At 39.3% G+C, this 21,546-nt stretch overlaps 1 protein-coding gene across 1 annotated transcript in view; it reads left to right on the top strand.

The window, feature by feature from the left end:
• Window positions 1-21,166, top strand: part of VEGFD (vascular endothelial growth factor D) — a 32,218-nt gene extending 11,052 nt beyond the window's left edge. Inside the window, exons 2-7 of the mRNA XM_003791862.1 lie at window positions 7,327-7,537; window positions 11,290-11,480; window positions 13,618-13,766; window positions 15,163-15,263; window positions 19,724-19,919; window positions 20,519-21,166. Of these exons, the coding sequence (XP_003791910.1) occupies window positions 7,327-7,537; window positions 11,290-11,480; window positions 13,618-13,766; window positions 15,163-15,263; window positions 19,724-19,919; window positions 20,519-20,645 (975 nt within the window). The 3' untranslated portion in view covers window positions 20,646-21,166. The remainder of the gene's footprint in view (window positions 1-7,326; window positions 7,538-11,289; window positions 11,481-13,617; window positions 13,767-15,162; window positions 15,264-19,723; window positions 19,920-20,518) is intronic.
• The last annotated feature ends 380 nt before the right edge of the window (window positions 21,167-21,546 follow it).

Raw genomic sequence — 21,546 nt, 5'->3', positions numbered from 1 at the left:
GGCGCCCTAGCCACTGAGCTACAGGCGCCAAGCCTAGAATAGAATTTTTAACAGCATGAGACTGGAATGGCCCAAGAAAGGCGTTTTGTATGTCTCTGAGGAAAGTAGCCAGCATTTCCACCTGCACCTCCTGTGCTGCCCCAACAGCTCAGAGGCAGGATCAGAACCCGGCTGTGTCCTCCCAAGCCCAGCTCCTTCCACCTGGCATCTATATTTACAATCTCATTTATATTTTCTATCAATTATGTTTTAGGACTGCCTTCTGAAAGGATTAGAATGGAAACTTTTCTGTTGGATTTCAGTACATTAAGGCAATAGCAATATTTTAATTGTATTTTGAGAAAGGGGGTGTTAGGGCTTTTTGAGAATGTTAGAGGCCATTTAGCCTGTCATGTAGGATGGTGTCACATAAGGCAGCCAACCTTATCCTGCTGTTTAGCCTGGAAAACTATATTGTTGGTCTTCAGTCTTGAGAAAGTCATACAGGTTGGGAACCGCTCCACAAACCAGCAGGTGCCTTGAGTCAGGAAAAGCCTTCATAAACCCAGGTCAGCAAGATACTAATGCACATATATTGAACCCAAGGTTAAGATTTCCTCAGCACATATCAACCATTCATTCCCTACTGAAGATTAGTGAACTTGTACAGAGCTCAGACACTAACACAGGTCCTTGAACAAAACATCAGCATGGACCATGCCCTAAATTAGTAGCCCTCATTCAAATTGTTTGGGAAGATTTTTTTTTTTACATAAAACTTTTATTTTGAAGTATTTTTAGACTTACAGAAAAGTTTCAAAAATAATTCAGAGAGTTTCTGTAGACCCCTCCCTCACATTCCTCTAAGCCCAACACTTGGGAAGTTAAAAAAAAGAAGTCCTGATGGCAAAGCTATGACCCAGACCCCCTAAATGAGAATCTCTAAAGTGTAGTTAGATAGAAATCCAAGATCCTGGCCAGTAGATCCTTGAGCTCAGGAGTTCAAGACCAGCCTGAAGAAGAGAGAGACCCCCATCACTATTAAAAATAGAAAATCTAGTGTTACGGCAGCGCCTGTAGTCCCAGCTACTTTGGAAGCGGGGGCAGGAGGATTGCTTGAGCCTAAGAGACTGAGGTTGCTGTGAGCTATGATGATGCCATGGCATGCTACCCAGGGTAAAAGAGTAAGACTCTGTCTCAGAAAGAAAGAAAAGAAAAGAAATCCAGGATCCTAGGTGTCACCCCAAACCTACCATATCAAAAATCTGCATTTTAACAAGATTCCCAGCTAATTAGTATTCACATTAAGTTTTGAGAAGCAGTACTCTATACAAAAGATTAAACAGACCACACAAACCTGGATCCAACTGCTATTTGTCAGAAGCATGTATGTGTCACTCATAAATTCCCTCAGTAGATATGTATTAAGTGCTTATTATGTTAAAAAAAAAAAGATGAAAAGGGTGTCTATCCTACCCTCAAGAAGATCACATTCTAGTAAGAGAAATGCAATGTGTTCAGAAATGATGTAGTCTAAGTCGGGGACTGCATAAAATGCTTGATGGAAGGAGTGGCATTTGTTTTTGATCAACAAGAAAAAACACCTGAAGGAAGAGACTTAAAAGATAAATGATGCAGTTTGAATAAATGAACAATCTCAGGGTTAAATTTTCTATAGCTTTTGGTGAATCAAGTTGTTTATTCAGACATTTAATAAATATTTATTCAGCTCTTGACTATTACTAGATGAATAGGACAGATACCATTATGGCTCAAGTGGCTTTTCACAATCTAGGGAGGAAGATAAGCACTGAACAGGTAATGACACAAATAATTCAGCAGTGTCAATGCTGGTAAGCCCTGGGGAGGAGAAGGGTAGGGTGCTAGGAATCCACGTGACAGAGCAGAACTAGGCAGAGCTGGGAGTTGTGGGAGAGGTTTCCCTAAGAAGGGGCTAAGCTGAAACAGGTTTAGCTAGACCAAGAGTGGAGAGCATTCCAGGCCAAGGGAACAGCATGCACTAAGGGCAAAGCAAGAAGAACTGAAAAAAAAAAAAAAAAAAGCAAGGCAATGAAATGAATGTCCAGTAATGTTCCATTGTTCAACTCTTCAAGTGCTTCCGTTGCCTCCCAAATTTGGTAAAAGTAGCCTGGCCTTCAAGTCTCCAGTCCTTCCTCTTTTTTATTTTAAACAACTATATTGAGATAGAGTTGCATATTATAAAATTTACCTATTCACTGGTTTTAGGTAATTCAATAATTTTTAGGAAATTTACTGAGTTCTGTAGCCATCACGCATATAAGATCCTTTATGTCCTTTTACAATGCACCCCCTTTCCAGCTCCAGGCAGCTGGTAATCTATTTTCTGTCTCTAGGGGATATAAACCTAGGAGTGGAATGAGTTAATCATATAATAAACTTATGTCTGACTTTTTAAAGAACTGCTCACCTCTTCTAAAGTGACGGTACCCCTTTACAATTCCAGCAGCAGCGTATGAGGGTTCCTGCTCTTCCACATTCCGGCCGACACTTGGCATCGTCAGTCTTCTGGATTATAGCCATTCTCCTGAACGTAATATGGTAGCCCACTTCACCAACCCCTCTTCACAATTTTATTTGCTAGTTTCCCCACTTTCAAGCCTCCCGTGTCTCAACCAAAGTGAATCTCCTGCTGTTTTTGTCAGTGGGGCTCCTTGGTGTCCTCAAATTGAGCCTTTGTTCGCTCTTTGAATGTGTTTCTTGACTAGATATTTTTTCAGAGGAGAGGGGATGGAATTGAGAGCTCAAATTAGTAGAAGCACAAAATGCCTCTGAATTCCTGACAGCACGGGCCCTTCCAAATCCCTCCTATGAACCTCACCACCGTACCTTTCCAAACCTTTTGCCCACTACTTTGGTGATGCAGATTAATCCCTAAACCTGGGCTGTGGAGATGCTTGTGTGAACGTACAAATTAACAGAAGGAGAAACGACTACCTTTAAAATGGTCCTGCAGAAAGAAGTATGCGTTCAAACGATGGTAAAGTCTGGTCACAAAGACTTTAAACCTCACCATTTAGAAACTGGTTTGTAGTAGCCAAGACATCAGAGAATGATTTGTTAGTTCGGATTAAAGTTGCTAGTAGTCTTGGATTAATTACCATAAAAAAGCTTCTGCTGTAATAAAAAGCAGAGATCTGCTAACCCTGCTACATTTCCTCCCCCGGCTGACTGCCTACTTGTAGTTATTTTAGCTTTGATTAGCACTTCCATCAGAAAATAGGAGGAAATTATGAACAACTTATTTGAGGAAGGTTTGATAATTGAAAATGTTAAATTTTTATGAATATTTATGAATCATAAATCCCCCCCCAAAGATTCTGGTTCAATGGTTTAGGTATGTATTTAGGATTATAACCACACTTTAAAATTCTTATTTTTGTCTTGCTCAAGGTCATAACATAAAAATCAACCAGTGCAGAAAGCCTACTGGTAGCAAACAGCCATTCTACACCCTTTGTAAATGTATGCCCCCCAATAAATTAGTTGCCAGGTTTTTTCTTACATTGAATTGATAGTACTCCCATTTATAATAGCAAAATTATTGTCTGTAATTTCCAAATTATTTTAAACTAGGTTTTAAATGATGAAGCTTAGAGTATGCTAAAGTAACTCTGAGTGCTTGAGAAAACACTGCATTTTTTTATGATGAGCCAAGTCATAGAAACCATTTAATGGTTTTAATTCAATCCAGAGATTTCATGTTTTCTCCTGAGTTCTTATACTTGGACAGTTTAAATATATTTCTAAGATTGAATGGAAACCTGTAAGAATTATGAAGCCATATGGCAGTCCGTAGTTTTGGATAGTATTGGATGAAATTTGTCTCAACAAATAAAATCCTTGCACTATACTTCAATTTAAAAAAATGCAAAGCTATTTAATTGGTTTTGTCATTTTCATGTGGAAGCAGGGCTGTCACAGTATGTTATTTTAAAGATTGAATTGGCCATGGAGTAGTAATACGATCCCAATTAGAAGAGGGAAGGAATAATCAGGAAAAGACAAACTATTGACAAATGAGTCTTAATGAACTGGTGTATCTGCGTCTGGAAGGCAAAGGTCATAGAGAATTCAGCTGCAGTAGGGAGCTCTGGGAGCATACTCCACCAGACCTTTGGAAAAGAAAGGCGTTAGGGTTCACTACTGCCTGAAGCTGTGACTTCTGTGAAGTAAAAGAGGAAGCAGATACTTCTTGGAACTAGAACTTGACTTAAGCCGATCCCTGAATCATAAATCCCCCCAAAGATTCTGGATTTAGGACCCAGGGATTTAGGAGGTGCAACCACAAAGCTTCTAAATGATGAGGAAAGAATAATGAGAAAGAAAAACGATCTCCTAATGAAAATGAAACTACTAACCAAAATTCCAAAGCACAGAGATATAATTATTACGAAGAAAAACAGCAATAAAATAAATAGGATATACATCATACACATAAAGTTAAAATATAAAAAAATTGAAGAAATACTTATTATATGCATATTTAGGACCCTCAAAGACGTAAAGAAAAGAAAAAGAGTCATACAATAAGAATGAGAAATTTGGAAAAACATACAGAAATGAAACAGAAAGTAGATAAGAAGAATGAAGTAGAAACACTTGAAATTTGAAATATGGTAATTAAAATTTAAAAAATTAACAAAATAAACTCTAGAGTCAGGCAATTGGAGAATTGGTGATTGGAAAGATGGATCAATTAATGTACTCATAAAACATTCAAGAGAGAGGAAGGAAAAAATGCATAAATAAAAAATGGATGATTTAAAGGTTCCAATACGTGGCTGGTGAGTATTTCAAAAAAGAGAATAGACACAATATTTATAGGTGGAATAATTAAAAAGGTAACAGCTGAGAGTATTAAAGAATTCAGGGGAAAAAAAGATGGGTGGCCTAAGACTGAAACTGCTATGAAGGCCTCTATGGCAACTTCTTAAGTTAGCCATTGTAGCATGAAAGCAGCCAAAGGCAATAGGTAAATGAATGCACGTGGCTGTGTGCAAGTAAAACTTTGTTCATAAAGATAGGCAGTGGACAGGTTGAATAAGGCCAGGAAGTCAGAGTTTGATGATCCCTGATCTAAATAACCATTGTTTACATTTTCAAGTCTATTGTCTCTAGTTTTTTTCATACATACATATACGTGTGTATTTATGTATATATATATAAGGTGCATTATACACACACAACTGATTTTAAAAGAGACTGTATCATAACTGAATCCCACATGACTTGGACCACACTTGTTCTTCTGAGCACCCATCTTTGGACAACTCTTGGTATGTATTATCATATATATAAAAAAAATTCTACTCGCCAAATTCTGATACAGATTTTAACTGTCGGTCATAAAGGGCAATAGAGGAGGGTGTACATCATACCACCCAGTGTCAAGCTGTTTGACAGTCCCATTTGCTCATTTCTCATTTTCCTCTCTCTTCTGTCCCTGTAGCAGGCAGCTGACATTCATCCCTTCCTTCCACCTTCTTTTCTCAGCACCATTCTGCAGCCATTCAGGCCCTTTGCCCTCCCCTCATCCCAGCACTAAAAATGCCTTCAGCCTGCGTATCTCAACCACCCTGCAAAACAAAGCACCCAGTAACTACAAGCTCAGCAAAAGTATATCCCAGGTCCTAGCCATAGGCAGATCACTTTATTATTTCTCTAGCACATTCCAGGGAGGATCTCAATTCATTCTGTCCCAATACACTGCTGCATGGTTGTTTTTGATGATCACATAGTATTTCATTGTGTACATGTATCATTATTTATATAACCAAGCCCCCAATTTTGAACAAGAGGTTACATACTGAAAATCTTTGATTGACTGAGTCTTTTTTCCCTCCTAAATCCATCCAGTGCAGTTGCGTTGTATCAGCCAATACAGTTTATGAAAACCATGTGGAAAGCAAATGTTCAACATAAACTTTAGAAGAGTATTTTATCAGGGAAAAAATCATGTTTTTGAAATAGTAAACAAATTTCAAAAGAAAGAAAAAAGATGCAGAAGGTTAGAAGTCAGGAAATTCAGGTTGTTAGAATCCAGATACCTTTCTTTCTTATGTGACTCTAGGCAGGGTCCCTAGGTCTCTGTGGATCAGTTTCTCAAACAAATAACAGAGATGAAAACAATTGTTATTGCCTACTATCATCCAATAGTATGATAAACATCTGGATTAGTTTCCTGTAGCTGTGGTAACAAGTTGCCCCAAACTTGATGGCTTGAAATCACAGAGATTTATTTTCTCACAGTCTGTGAGTCCTGAATTCTGAAATCAAGGTGCCTTGTGGGCTGCACTCCCTCCAACGGCTCTTGGAGAGAAGCTTCTCTTGCTTCTTCCAGCTTTGAGCAGGGGCAGCTCTAGGCTGTCCGTGGCTTGTGGCTGCACCACTCCAATCTCTGCCTCTGTGTTCACATGGCCTTCTCTTTTACATCTTCTAAGGACACTTGTCATTGTATAGTATTTAGGGTTCCCATGGATAACTGACTGTTTACTGCAGCTCAATTTACAATCACCAAAATTTGGAAACAACCTAAATCCCCACCACCCAGGAATGGATTAACAAGCTGTGGTATTTGTATACCATGGAATACTATTCAGCCATTAAAAAAGACGGAGACTTCACATCTTCTGTATTGACCTGGATAGAGTTGGAATGCATTCTTCTTCGTAAAGTATCACAATAGTGAAGAAGCAAGAATCCAATGTACTCAATTCTAACATGAAGCCAGCAGATGACCTAATACATACCCTCATAAGAGAAAACCCAAATCAATTCAAGGTGGGGGGCGGGGGTGAGGGAGCAGGGAGAGGGGAAGAAGGAGGATGATGGGGGGGGTCACTGTGTATGGCACACCTCTTGGGGGTGGGACACACTTATAAGAGGGACTTTACCTAACAAATGCAATCAGTGTAACCTAATTCTTTGTACCCTCAATAAACTCCAAAGAATAAAAAAGTAAACAAAAAAACTAAATGAATCAATAAGTAAATAAACCATCTCTCTAGTTTCTTTTCAAATCTATAGTAGAACCTCTGTATATTGACCACTCAAGGGACCGTAACAAACTTGTCACATATGGAGGTGGTCACCATAAGGAACTGAGCCTACTGCACTGATACGTACATGTGGTGCATGTCCGGTCTATGAAAATGAGGTCAGCATAAGGAGGCGGTCAGTATGGGGAGGTGGTCAATTATGGAGGTCCTGCTGTAAGTCCATTTTTAATAGTTAACAATGAAGGGTGTCATGACAAATTTAAAATGTATTAACGTGTTCATAAACTTCTATTTTTGATTTTTTAAGCGTTCATCTCAGTCAATGTTAGAACGAACCGAACAGCAGATAAGAGCTGCTTCTAGTTTGGAGGAGCTACTGAGTATCATGCACTCTGAGGACTGGAAGCTGTGGAGATGCCGGCTGAGGCTCAGAAGTTTTACCAGTATGGACTCTCGCTCAGCATCTCATCGGTCCACCAGGTTTGCAGCAACTTTCTATGACATTGAAACCCTAAAAGGTAGGTGTATGGCTGTGGAGGCAAATTCTTTCCTTTATCAGATGGTGGCAAATGCACCAATTTCTTCCAGGCCAGGCAGGCACATGTCAGAGGGACAATGAAAGAGGGTCATTGATTTTATAATTTTTGTCTTTAGAGAAGAATTCCAACTTTTTAAACTTTACTCCAAAGAGAAGTATATCTAATATGATTTGGGGATTTAAAAAAACACAAAAGAACACTTCAAAATACAGAAATAAATTTAACTCCAAGATGTGGGAGCACAATAAACCCAGAAACACTATTCTCAAGAGAAAAAAAAAATCATTGGGTTTGCTTAAAAAATAAAACAATCTAGAAATTCATCCACAGGGGGCATTCTACTGCCATACATTCAAAAATAAAAACCCAGTACATTAGGTGTAGCTTTTTAATTCTTCAAAATCGTGCAACTTCTAGTTAAAGTGAAAAGTAGAAGTTGGAAGCTGAGTTGTCATATTAGGTACTAGTATTACTAAGAGAATAACAAAAGGAGAAAAATCTTAAGATAAAATTTCAACCTAGAAAACAATATAAATTGAAATGAAGGAAATGATTTTTCTTTACTAAGGTATCATACATAAGAAAACCAGTAGCCGGGCATTGTGGCAGGTGCCTGTGGTCCCAGTTACTCGGGAAGCTGAGGCAAGAGAATTGCCTAAGCCCAGGAGTTGGAGGTTGCTGTGAGCTGTGACGCCACAGCACTCTACCAAGGGCAATAAAGTGAGACTCTGTCTCTACAAAAAAAACAACAACAACAAAAAAACAATGTTGTATGTACGGTGCCATGATGAATGAAAATACTTGTTAAGTGAAGTTGTATGGCCTCCAGTTAGGCATTTTACTTTTTGAAGACATGCCAAAACAACATGAGAAGCTATTATGACATTGCTGATCTAGCATTCTACATTTTATTAACATGATTAACTGGTAACTGACTATAGCTATCACATAATTCAAATCAACCACTAAGCCAAGATTCCTTTCTTTCTACCTCAAGTTGATTTCTTTTCCCATTTGTAAATAAATGATGATGCTTTACAGGCCTCTGTTGTTGGCTGTGAGGAAGTTTGTGCATAGAGGGGAAAAATCCCTTGGCAGTACCATATGCATGAGTGTTCGTGCATATACTGTGTGTAAGTCAGCTGAGATGGTGGGAACCATGGTCTTGAATCCACTTGGCCAGGGGTTTGAAGCTCTAGTTGTTTCTATGTGGTGAAATAGCACTGACTTCATGAAAACAAAGGGTGCAAAACTCATCTGGAGGGCAAAGGCTTTAGCTATATTACCTGTCTGAAGGCCTGAAATGAACCTGGAGATAACTCTGGGAAGTGGAGTATTACCATAAAACCAACACTGGGTGATCTAAACCAGTCAGTGACATTGACATTTTCTAAAGAGAAAACCATAAAAAATTATGGAATTTTGAACTCTAGAATTTTCTTCCTAATTACATAAGGGATCATCTAAAGTTATTTACTAACTTAGAAGCAGTAGATGATCACATCGGTTTGTTACACTAACTATAATTTGTTATCGACTCTCCTTCATGGATTTCAGGGTAATTCCTTGAGGCAGAACAGTCCTGCTTGGCGGTAGTCAAGAAGAGTTGTGAAGCCTTTAATCAGTGGTATTGGCCATAATTGCATTCAGCTTTGATTAAAATCTTTCCACTCCAACTGTCAAATCTGAGTTTTGTAAAACAAGAAAAAGCAAACGGAAAGCAACAAGTCAATGGAATTTTACATGGGGAATATTTTCATAAGTCGGTTACTTGTTTTGTCAAGGATTCATGATTAATAATAGTGAATTAAAAAGTACCCATATTAATACCCAATTAAGCAATTTGTTTCTCATGTGCGTAGCCTTGAGGATTTTATAGAAATGTTTATAATCAGAAATTTTAAAAAAGGTTTCTCAGAGTAGATTGTAGCATGAAAAAATCCAAGTTTAGGTAAATTTTGTAGTAAAATGCAATGCTCCTCAGCCAAAAATCTTGCATTTTGTGTTTTCAGTGATTAAAGAAGCAACATAGGAAGAAAGTTGGGATTAAGGGGTGGAAAAGGAAAACAGATACGGAGAAGATATTTTAAGGGAATAATTTCAAGACCAGGAGTAAATCTCTAACAGTAATATTGTATCTGTGTACTTCAAACATCAGTCTTCTCTATCCTTTTGAGATATGTCTGTTTACATATATGGGATTCAGAATAATCTAGAGAGAGTTTTTTGAAGATGGGGTAAAAATGGAGAAAAGTTTGTCTATTACTATATAGCACATTACCTCCCAAACTTAGCTGCTTAAAACATATTTCACCTCACCTGACCATTCCATGGGTCAGTAATGTAGATACGGCCTAAATTGGTTTCTCAGCTTCAAGATCTCTCCAGAAGTCGGAGTCAAGATGTCAACATGGGCCGCAGGCATCGCGAGGCTCAACTGGGGCATGATGTGCTTCCAAGTTCATGCAACAGAGGCTGTTGGACTGAGAGTTCCAGTTCCTCACTAGGTGTTGGTCAGAGGCCATATTCAGTTCCTTGCCAGGTGGACCTTTCCAAGAAAGGGGAGAGCCTGCAAGAGAGAGAGACTGCAGTCGTTTTTAACCTCATCATGGAAGCAGCATCCCGTCACATTTGCAGTGGATTCTCTTCCGGAGAAGAGAGTCACTAGATTCAGCTCGCACACAAGGGATGGGGAATTACACAGGGGTGTGACTATGAGGAGGTGGGGATCAAGAAACAAGAAGTTTTCACCACCCCACTTATAATAAACTCTACAATTCCATGGCAAGCGAAAAGAAAGTCTTTAAGGGTTGTCTTTATCTTGAAATTGAATCTCCCCCTGCCAAACAGCCATGCAGGCTATGCAGCATGGGTGGCACCTGTGGCTCAAAGGAGTAGGGTGCCGGCCCCATATACTGGAGGTGGTGGGTTCAAACTTGACCCTGCCCCAAAACTGCAAAAAACATTTTAAAAAAGGCTAGGCAGCATTAAGCATTGAAGTGCCAAAATCTAATTTAAAAAAATAAATAGGAGAAAAACAAGCATTGTTTTACAAGAAAACATATAATTATCTTTTATTCCCAGAGGCTTTTTTTCCCTCTCTCTCATCTCCCTCAAATTAGCTATGGCCAGAGGACGGCTCCTTCCAATAAAATAAAATTATTTCATCATTTTATATAAATATAGGGCACATGCAAATGAGAAAACTGATTTGAAGAAAGATTAGCTCCACTTAAATTTCCATTCATGCGTTTGGCAGGTTTAAAAACTGCTGTAGTTACCTAAGCAATCAACAGAAACACATTTCTTTCTAATGCTAAAACCTACCCACACCTAGCTTCAAGTAGAAGAAATGGTGTCCAGCTGTGTCCTGTAAATTGCTTGATAAATAACATTTCCATGTTATTTCTTTATATGCATCCATTCCCTTATTAAGTAGTTTCTCCGGGTGTACCCTACGTTATTATGTGTAGGACATGGTGTTCTTCCCACAGGGAAACAAAATGCTTAATATTCTACAAAGATGTGGTGTACATGGGATGGAACTCCAGATTTGGAGTTTAATTTTCCTGCCAACACTCTCTGGTTAAAGGACTGACCAAACATTCCACATCAAGTGCCCTTAACAAGCAGTAAAAACATAAAGGTGACTGTGTTCAGCATCACCCTGGCACCAGTTGGCATGTCAAGGCCATTTCCTCTGCTGTCCCCAAAGAACTTTCTCTCTGCAGTTATAGACGAAGAGTGGCAAAGAACCCAGTGCAGCCCTAGAGAGACGTGCGTGGAGGTCGCCAGCGAGGTGGGGAGGAGTACCAACACATTCTTCAAGCCCCCTTGTGTGCATGTGTTCCGGTGTGGTGGCTGCTGCAACGATGAGAGCCTCGTCTGTGCGAACACGAGCACCTCGTACGTTTCCAAACAGGTATGAGCACATCAGCATGTGTGCCCCCACCCCAGCCCTCGCAATGATCGTGATGGCAGGTACAACTGACCTTGTTACCAAGCCCTGTGCAAAATGCCCATTGAATCCCTGAAACAAGCCAGTAGGGTATCTAATTGTTTCTTATAGATGAGGAAACTCAGGCTCAGAAAGGTGACTTACTTATCCAACATTATACATCTGGTGAATGGCAGAGCTGGGACTCAACCCAGGTCTAGGTTGACATTGGAGCCTGATTCTCATCAGTGACTGTCTCTCTGATGCTCTAACGTCAAGAGGCAGAAAAACACATGGAAGTTACTAGAACACGATGTTCAAAGGCATGAAAGCTGGTGTATCCATTGCAGTGGTTCTCAACCTTCCTAATGCCTCCTAATGCTGCAATATGGAAGCAGTAGTAACAAATTTAGGAAAACCTGGATAAGTCAAACATTCCTTTTGGAATGCTGCAAATCCTTCAAATGTGTCATATTTGCCTGTACAATCCATTTTCACGATTGTGAAAAGAGATAGTAAACCCAAATTACGTATGTGCTGAATACATCCATGTTACATAATTATCTTAATGCTGATTTTTTGTTAATAAGTTAACTTATTTTGTTTCCCCTACCCTCTAAAATATCTTTTAAACTGGAGAATTTGTTTTCTAAAACCTATTAGAGAATCTTGGAACTTGTGAGACTTCTGACCTCTACTATTTGACAATTAGAAAAAAAAAATGACCTAAGTATGGCTGAGCTTTGACTGTTATTAGAAACAATGCTCGCATAATGTAATAGGGTCTAGTTCATGATCATATGATTCCCTAGAGCATAGCTGAAGAATTGTGCAAGAAGATGAAGTTTATGCAAAGTAAACACTAAAAAAAAGGGGGGGGCTCTTACTCAGACTCCTGGAAGTTCCATTACACGTTGAAAGGTCAGAATAAACACAACCTTAATGAATTGTTTCCACTTAATAGATAGCTGAGTACTTTATTTTGACTGCTTTACTCAACAAATGATTAGTTTTAAAGAATGTACTTAATTGTAAGGGCATTAACAGTTTTCCTTTCCAAATAGGCATATTTGAATGTTTTCATAGTAGTTCTTTTTAAAAACTATCTCTTTCCCCTGAGTTATGGACTATTTGGTGAACTATCTCTTAGAAAGAAAGTGAATAAATGAATAGTCTATGTAGGAAGGACTACATGGAATGGCGATTGAATGGACAATTAATTAAAATCAAGTTCAGATTCATTGACACATCATAGAACCACTCTAGAAAGTTATATAATCTCTCTGTACATCTGTTTCCTTGCCTGTAAGATGGGGATAATAAACCTCCCCCCATAGTGTTGTTGTAAGTGGTGAATGAATTAATATGAAAGTACTTACAACAGGGCCTGGCATATGGAAAGAATGATATATGTGCTAACTCTAATTATTTGTTCAGGCATGAGTATCATTCAGCTATTAATACACAATGCTACATAACAAACATTCTAAAACTCAGTGGCTTCAAAGAACTATGAAATATCCTCGCTCATGTACCTGAGGTTCAGTTAGTATAGGGTGGGCTCAGGTGGGCTTGACTTCAAGCTCTTCTCATAGCTACAGCATAAGCATGAGAAAACAAGGCCCACAAGGCATTCTGGGTTCAAGTTTGTATTTGTGTCATGTCAGCTAACATCCCACTAACCAAAAAAAGTGTCACGGCCAAATCTAAAGTCAAGAGACAGGAAACTGTAGTTATATAGATGGTATGGGAAATTTGAACCAAGATCTCAAAGAAACTTCATAGCCCTCATCTCCTTTAATCCTCACAATTTACATTCAAATTTAAAGCAGGAGCAGAAATCAATAGTATCATTGTCTGAGGGTAGCAGTGACACCAGAAAGTTAAGAGATCTGCCCAAACTTAGACATTTTATAAAGTTGGATGAGCCCGTGGTGTCCTGACTCTCAGCCAGTACTCTACCAGCCCCTATCATTATTATTTGCTCAACTCTGAAAGGCCAATTTGGTTAAGGTCAATACCATAAGTGACAAAGGCAAAAATTCAGAGTGTAGAAGACAATTTTTAAAAAACATATAAAGTAAGATAATATATGCATTGTGGTTATCTTTCTCTGCTATAGCTCTTTGAGATATCAGTGCCTTTGACATCAGTACCTGAATTAGTGCCTGTTAAAATTGCCAACCATACAGGTTGTAAGTGTTTGCCAACAGCCTCTCGCCATCCATACTCAATTATCAGAAGATCCATCCAGATCCCAGAAGAAGATAGGTAAGCACTTCTTGGACTTGACTAGGTTTGTTCTTGTCTTTGCCAAAACTGTGTGTGGAGAATACTTTGTGAATTAGAAAGTTATCACTTTCTCTTCAAATTCCTCATCTTTTAGCTTCTAACTCAGATGTATTGGTAATATCCGTTTGACAAATACATATTTGTGTTAGATGTTAGTTGCATATTGTAGTAGGGCCAAAAGTCTCAGTGGTTATAAACTCCTATCTACTTGTAGACACCTTTGTGATTATTATGCGTAGTCTAATGCAGTTACAAAACTGCTCCAGCCACAAATTTGGCACATGTCCCTTCATCCCAGAGCTGGCATTAAATAAAACTTTATTGCATGCTGTTTGTATGTTTACATCTTGAAAGAAGGGAAAAAAAACAGAAAAGAATTCTTGGAGTCATCAGAAAGTGACAAAACTATCAGTCTATGCATTTTGCAACTTTTCACTTTCCCCTTAAAGATTACCAAGTGGAGACTTCTTATTTTAAATTTAAATGACTTAAAACGAATTTGGTTTTGACATGTTCTTGAGATTAATTTTTGAGTCTTTATGAGACAAACTGTAACACCCTGAAGTGTTCTGAAACCAAAGGTAAGTAAGGATAATCGATTTAAATAAAAAGGATTTAATACAGAGAAATAAATAAAGGGCAACTTACAAATACTGAATGAAATGATAAAGTAAGTTGGATACTTACATTTTGCAAAAGTAAAGCAATACCTGTATAGTGTGTGTAGCAAGCGAAAGCGCAAGATGGTGATTACAGGTCTATTAGTTAATGCTGAGCCAAGGAAATACCTCCACCTCTGTCAAACAGAGGAGAAACCTCGTGGAAAAGCAATATTTATTCTCGAGATGTGCCTGCTGCCCTGGCCAACATTCTTATCTGCATTGCAAAGAAAATAATCTTAGGATCTATGATAGAACATATTTACTTTTGGTAAATAAACTGTTGATAACTATAATTTGCATAGTTTTAACATCCATCTTCTTAAAAAGATTATAACTTTCTAAAATTACGGTTGAGTTTTGCAAATAGAATATTTATGACTGCAGAATTACTATCTAATGAGAGGTAGTTCATACATATGGATTAAGCGCCTTAAAATCTTAACTATTCTCATATTCTTATCATTTTTGTGGCAAGAACATCTGAATTTTTTTCATTTAGCCATTTTGAAACATACATTATTATTAACTATAGTCAGCATGCTGTGCAATAGATCACAAAACCTTATTCCTCCTGTCTGACATTAAAAATAAAAAATGAATTTAAAAAAAACGTAACTATTAACTAATCTTAACTCAGACATTTATTTAATGTTCCAAAATCATGATCACCCTTTGAAAACTTTTAAATCTGGTTCATTGTTTTCGTTTCCCAGTTGTTCCTTTTCCAAGAAACTCTGTCCTGTTGACATGCTTTGGGATAGCAGCAAATGTAAATGTGTTTTACAGGAGGAGAATCCACTTGCTGGAACGGAAGGTAATGATCCCGGTGTTGATATAATAATGGCGATCATAACAATACTAGCAACAAACATTGGGTACTCACGATGATCAGGCCATGTTTTAGGTCTTTTTATGTATTAACTCCTTTTCCTTTAATCCTCACAACGACCCTATCATATACTATCATTACCCCTTTTTGACAATTACGAAATGGATACACCACGCCGTCCAGTAATTTCCTCATGGTTACACAGCGAAGAGTAATAGAGCATAATCATACAGTTAAGTCTACCAGTACATTAGTCTGCTTTTTAATCTCTAAGAAAAGCCCGAAGTAATTGGAGCATTCTGAAGCACTGAATTTCAAAGGGGATGTTAAACTTTAAGGAAAACTACTTCAGAACTAAACACTAGTCCATTGCAGTTGACTGATTTACTTGCGTAAAAGTCTCCCAGGAACATAAAGCAATCTTGGACTTGGTTTCTTTCAACTGCATCATATAAAAACATGCTAACAATTTTGAAAAAGAAATGGATGAGGAATATGAGAACATGTTTCTGGAACTAGGGCGAAGTAGAAGCAAACCATGGCTATTAGTCTGAGTGAGAGGAGTTGAGAATGAAATGAGGCAGGCTATCATCATCATACTCCGTAAAGCTATTATTTGGGGTGATGATGAATGCATTTTTAATTTATTTCCCTGAGAACTTTACATGGTGCCACTGGAAACAAAAAATCACAAGGAATCGTGCAATTTCAACCTTGCATGTTTAAAGCTGTGGTCCACAAGCAGGCATAACATGTTTTAAACTCAATGGAATCTGTCCTAGAAACTGTAAATAACAACCTACTTCCTATTTTTCTCTCACCTTCTTTCTCAATGCTTTCATGAAAGCTCAACCCAGAGTGTGAGGGAAACTCAAAGTACATGTGGTTTAATCCCCATGCAAATCTTGAATGTCCTTGACACGTCTCCCCACGTTTGGACTTCCATTTCATGCTCCATAGCCACACAGGGCCTGTAGCTACCTTGCTGAACAGCCCTGAGCTTAAGAACTCAAGCTCACTAGTTCGTGTTACTCTATAGAGCCATGTGAAACCAATCTAATTATTTCCCTACGTGACTCATTTTTAAATAGTGCTAGAAAGTTACTGTGAGGGGCAATATACCTAGAGTTAAAGGCTGTTCTAGTGGAGGTTTCCCTGGCACACAGCTCCCAAGATAGAGATGTCCACCCAGGAGGTTTGCAGGCAAGCACAAGCCATTAAAGGATGAAGAGGGAGGGGCCCATCACCCCAATGCAGTTGCAGAGAGGTGTCCACCCCAGTGCAGTTGAGAGGTATCAGCCAATCCCAAGGGGAATAGAAGCTGGGATTCCCCTATGGGGATGTCTCAAATCCAGGCAAAGGGGTTGGGCCTTATGGACCAGTTAATGGATACGCTGCAGAGAGGGGGTGTAACCTTAGGTGAGGCAGCTTCTTTCTGCTGGAGGTAATTCCTGGGGGGAGACTCAACCCATACGTGTGTGTTAAGGGTGGAAAGAGTAGTGGGGAAGGGGAGTAGTGCTCTGAGCACGGGGCTATGAGCACTCAGGGCTGGAGGTGAGAGAACAGTGTATCCTCGGTGCCACAAGAAGTTCAGTATGGTGGGAATACAACAGGGGTGGGGCACTGAGTAGATGTGAGGGAGGACGCTAGGGAGGCCCACGGGGGCAGAGTGGAAGGACCTTGTGAGCCTTCTGCCAGAACTTGGATGTGTTTCTAATGACAAAGGAAAACCACACAGCTACTTCAAGCAGGAGAGTGACAACACCCACCAGAATTTTAGCAAAATCAACCCAGCAACCGTGTAGAAGAGGATGGGTTGACCCCAGGCAGGAAAGGAGAGAGGAAACCTTTCAAGAAGTTGTAGCAATGATGGAAGTGAAAGGAGCAGGGTTGACCGGATCACAATCACTCTGATTTTCATCTCCCTTAAGTCACTAATATGGGTCAAGTTTACATCCATTTCTCCAGTGGCTTCATCAAACTGCGGACATATTCTGAGCTTACTGCTCACTAAACTTGTTTTTCATACATATGGCTGTTACGCCAATTGCCTTTTCTACAAAGACTTCCCTTCCCCAAATGAGCACATTTGGGTTAGAGAATCCAAGTCCAGTTTAATTTCATCTTGTTAGATTCAGGTCAATAGCTCTAAACTGTGAAAACAAACAATACATTAAAAAAAAAAGCAGGAGGAAAAATTAAAGAGGTTCCAATTCTGTATTTTAATATATGTAATATGTCCCTTCCTTCCTCAAGAGAGCCACAGTTTTGAGAATTGATTTTGAAAAATTCCATCAGTTTATTGATAGACATGATAAATGGAACACATTGGTATCCCGTCACCAACCCTCGTTAGGGATGGAAATCAATGTAAAATTTTCCAAAATACCACCATCAGCTACTTGCTGTTCCTCCCAGTTCTCCTGAATCCAGTTGCCATTTCTTTGAACTTACCTATAAGGGCATGAGGACAGCCTCTGCCGAATAACCTGCAAAGTTCTGCAAACACCTTGTCCAAGAATGGTGCTGAGCTGATCTAAGTGTTCTGAGTGAATCTCTGCTGCCACCTAGAGATCGTTGCAAATATTTTAAGAGCTTTTTAATTATCCTTAATAATCTAGTCTTGTCTTGCCCCATAGTGACATCTGCCTCACTAGCATACGGCCTACAAAGCTCACATTCTTCCTCTTCACAACATTCAGAGTGGAGTCTTACCAGATCTAGACTTCCAGCGCCCATTCCACCTAATTTCTCAAGCATCACCCATTACAGAGCAGTTAAAACTACTAGACCGAATGACAAGATTGCCTTTGTGGTAATGGGCAGATACCGGCAAGAGCATATGCTTGAACCCAACTTGGAATGCCGGATGGAATTCTTCAGAGGCTCTATACGCCGACCTGCCTCAAAAAAATTTTCTTATACCAAATAAATCCAATAAACGTTTATTGGGTGTACCTATTTTATGCCAGAATAATGAGACCTGGTCTCAACCCATCAGTATGTTTTCCTTGTGGGGGTGGGGAGACATAGAAGTAAAGAAACAGTTGTAATCAGTCCAAGTAAGGACAGGATGGAAGTATGGAGTATACACAAGGTAAGGGCTCTTAGCTAAACTTGCAGATGTTTGGAAAGCTATCAAGGGAAGGGAATGCTAGAGGGAAGGAAAAAGCCAAAGGCATGGGAGCTGACAGGTGCTGGCCTAGCAGGAGAACAGAAAGCACTGTACTTTGGTGTTAAGGGAGCACAGGATATATGAGAGAGACACACACAGATGACCCTGGGAGGTAAGCAGGGTCTTTTCATGGAGGGTTTGGTATGCCCTGGTGGGAAAATAGGATTTTGTTGTGAGAAGGGAACCTTTTTAAGGCATTTAAGGCAGTGGAACGATATGATTAGGTTTGCAGCTGGTAATCATATGGAGACTAGATGGGAAGGACATAGTAGTGGCGAAATGAGTGACAGCCATCTACAGAAGAAATACAAGAGACTGACTCAGTTGTGGAGTGGCAACGGTGATGGAAAAGAAAGATCAAATTCAGGGAGGCAGAACTGAGTGCACATGGTGATTAGATCTAAGTAGAGCAGGTGAGTTAAGAATCTTGGTGTTATTCCCTAAATGAAGTGAACTGGGGAAAGAATCAAGTTTGGGGAGGAAAGTAAATATGCCCTTGCCTCTCAAACCTGCAACACTGGTAAGGTGACATAGTTGAGCTCTTCCAAAGTTTCTGTCTCTTCCTTTTTTTTTTTTTTTTGGCAATAAACTTCAACTTGTCGATCAGAATTGGACACAGAGTTATAACTATCCAATTGTTTTTATACACCTGCTAGAAGACGTATCTGTCAGCTCAGAGTGTGAAAAACTTCCTAGACCCTCCTTTTTACCTGATTATATCTGCCAGCAGATGTCTGTGGAATCAAAGTTCATTGTCACTGTGGTATCTTTTATACCAGTGTTATGATCCGCAGTGAGGACACACATCACTGTTGCTACCCTTGTTCTGGAAAGTCTGAGGTATATTCCTACAACACCTCTAATTTTATTCTTCTTTCCTTTTCATCAACTAAACCCTAGGGAGGACTAATAATCTTTCGACATACTATATTATATTACTCATCCTCAATTGTAAAATGCCTTCCTAAAATTTTTAACAAGTCACCAACTTAAAAATCTCTAAAACTAACTTACCAGAAATATTCAGCTTATTATTTTTTTAAATCACAAAAGTAAGAATAAACATGACTTCTGCATTTGCATTGGGAAGTCAGGTGCCTCTCTCTCACCTTGTGGAAAAAAAAATAGGGGTAAAGTAAACATCTGCAGGAAAGGAGATTGGAAATCTACGGGCAAGTTATTTAAGAGTGATATAAAATATACAACTGACTTTGGTGATCACATTATCCATGCTCCAGCTATCTGACTAACGCTTTTCTGTTTCTGTTAGACCATTCTCAGCTCCAGGAACCGGCTCTCTGTGAGCCACACATGAAATTTGATGAAGATCGTTGCGAGTGTGTCTGTAAAACATCATGTCCCAAAAATTTCATCCAGCACCCCCAAAACTGCAGTTGTCTTGAATGCAAAGAAAGTCTGGAGAGCTGCTGCCAGAAGCACAAGCTATTTCACCCAGATACCTGCAGGTGAACGGCTTTTTCACTTTCACCTAACCGTAACTCATGGATGTTTAATGTCAATGCCATTTTTATTCGCTGAGATTCCTCATGAGGCCAATTTTTATTCTCAGTGCCCAAGCCCCTTTTTGATACTAAAAGAGAAGTTTGGCAACTAAGCAATAGTAAGAGTACATAACGTAATGGGTAATTGTGGAATTAAGAAAATCCTGCCTGCCATCATGGGTTTATAGCTTGTAAGCAAAAACTAAATTGATGAAATTCAGACAATTATTTGGGGGAAGGGAGTTTCCAGGTCACCAAACTCGTTGGTTAATCTCTCACCGTACATGTCTATATACGTGTATTTGTTTTTTCTTTGATGGAACGGATATCACTAAAATTACATAGAAAGGAATTTATCAATGAATAGAACACTTGGAACTTACCCATTGGACTTTAATAGATCTTGAATTATGTGGGATAATCATTCAGGATTTTATATTGACATCTTAAATACATGGCTGGAAAATGTTCTTTGAACACATAATCCAAATCAGAACATAGTTATTCCTTTGAATTCAGTCCTTAATTCTGAATTCTCATCTTTACTTTTTTTTTTGCAACAGCTGTGAGGACAGATGCCCCTTTCATACCAGACAATATGCAAATGGAAAACCAGCATGTGCAAAGCAGTGTGGCTTTCCAAAGGAGAAGACGACTGCCCAGGGGCCCCACAGCCAAGAGAAGCCTTGATTCAGCTTCGTTCCAAGTTCTGCATCCCTGTCATTGTCAACAGCATGCTGCTTTGCTGAGTTGCTGTCACTGTTTCGCACCCCCCCCACCCCAGGTGTTTGGAAAAATCTATTTTACATAGCACCACAGTAAATCCAAACCAGGCTTTCATTCACACCAGCTGAGGAGTCCCTGGCTCACTGACAGATGTCTTCTAGCCACAGAGACCTCTGCACAGCAAAGAATGGAGAGGAGGGGACCCACAGAGCCCCCCGTTTTTGGTGAATGAGAAAGGTGTGCTGGTCGTGGAATGACAGGTGCCATGTGATGACTCAGAGCAGGTGAGGACTGTGTAGTCCAAATCCTTTGCTAATTGCAACTCTCTTGTGAATTATTATGGTTCTTTCTCATGCAGAATTTGATTTGTATGGTCAGCACCGACTTCTGATTACTGTCCAGCTTGCAGTTTTCCAGTATAGCGAACTACTGTCTGATGTTTCATATTTAAGTGTATTTAAAAAAATAAACACCATTATTCAAGCTGTAGAATTTTGTTCTCATGTTGCTTAACATGTTTCTACTCTACACTGTATGCTAAAGAAAAAAGGGTTGAAGGAGACAAAGGAATCTAAAAGTGAGGCGCAGAGAAAGACATGAATACAGCCAAACCAGACCTCGGTTTGTGGAAACAAAGGGAGTAACTCTCAGGAGGTTTACGATTATAGATGAGGTTGAGCAAATGTGACCCAAGAATCAGCTGGGAATCACTCTGTGCTTTGAGATTAAGTTGAACTTGACCTGACCCCCATCCCATGCCAGAGGAGAGTCTATCCAGTCTCTTGACATCTTTGAAAGTTTGTGTTTCTTCTGGCCACGTCGGGCTCTAAGTTTCTGCACTTGTTCAACTTTTGATCTCATGGAC

This window comes from Otolemur garnettii, unplaced genomic scaffold (genome assembly GCF_000181295.1).
Source record: "Otolemur garnettii isolate 467f Iridium unplaced genomic scaffold, OtoGar3 scaffold00051, whole genome shotgun sequence".
NCBI lineage: Eukaryota > Metazoa > Chordata > Mammalia > Primates > Galagidae > Otolemur > Otolemur garnettii.
Note: the sequence above shows the minus strand (reverse complement) of the source record. Positions and strands in the feature narration are given on the sequence as shown.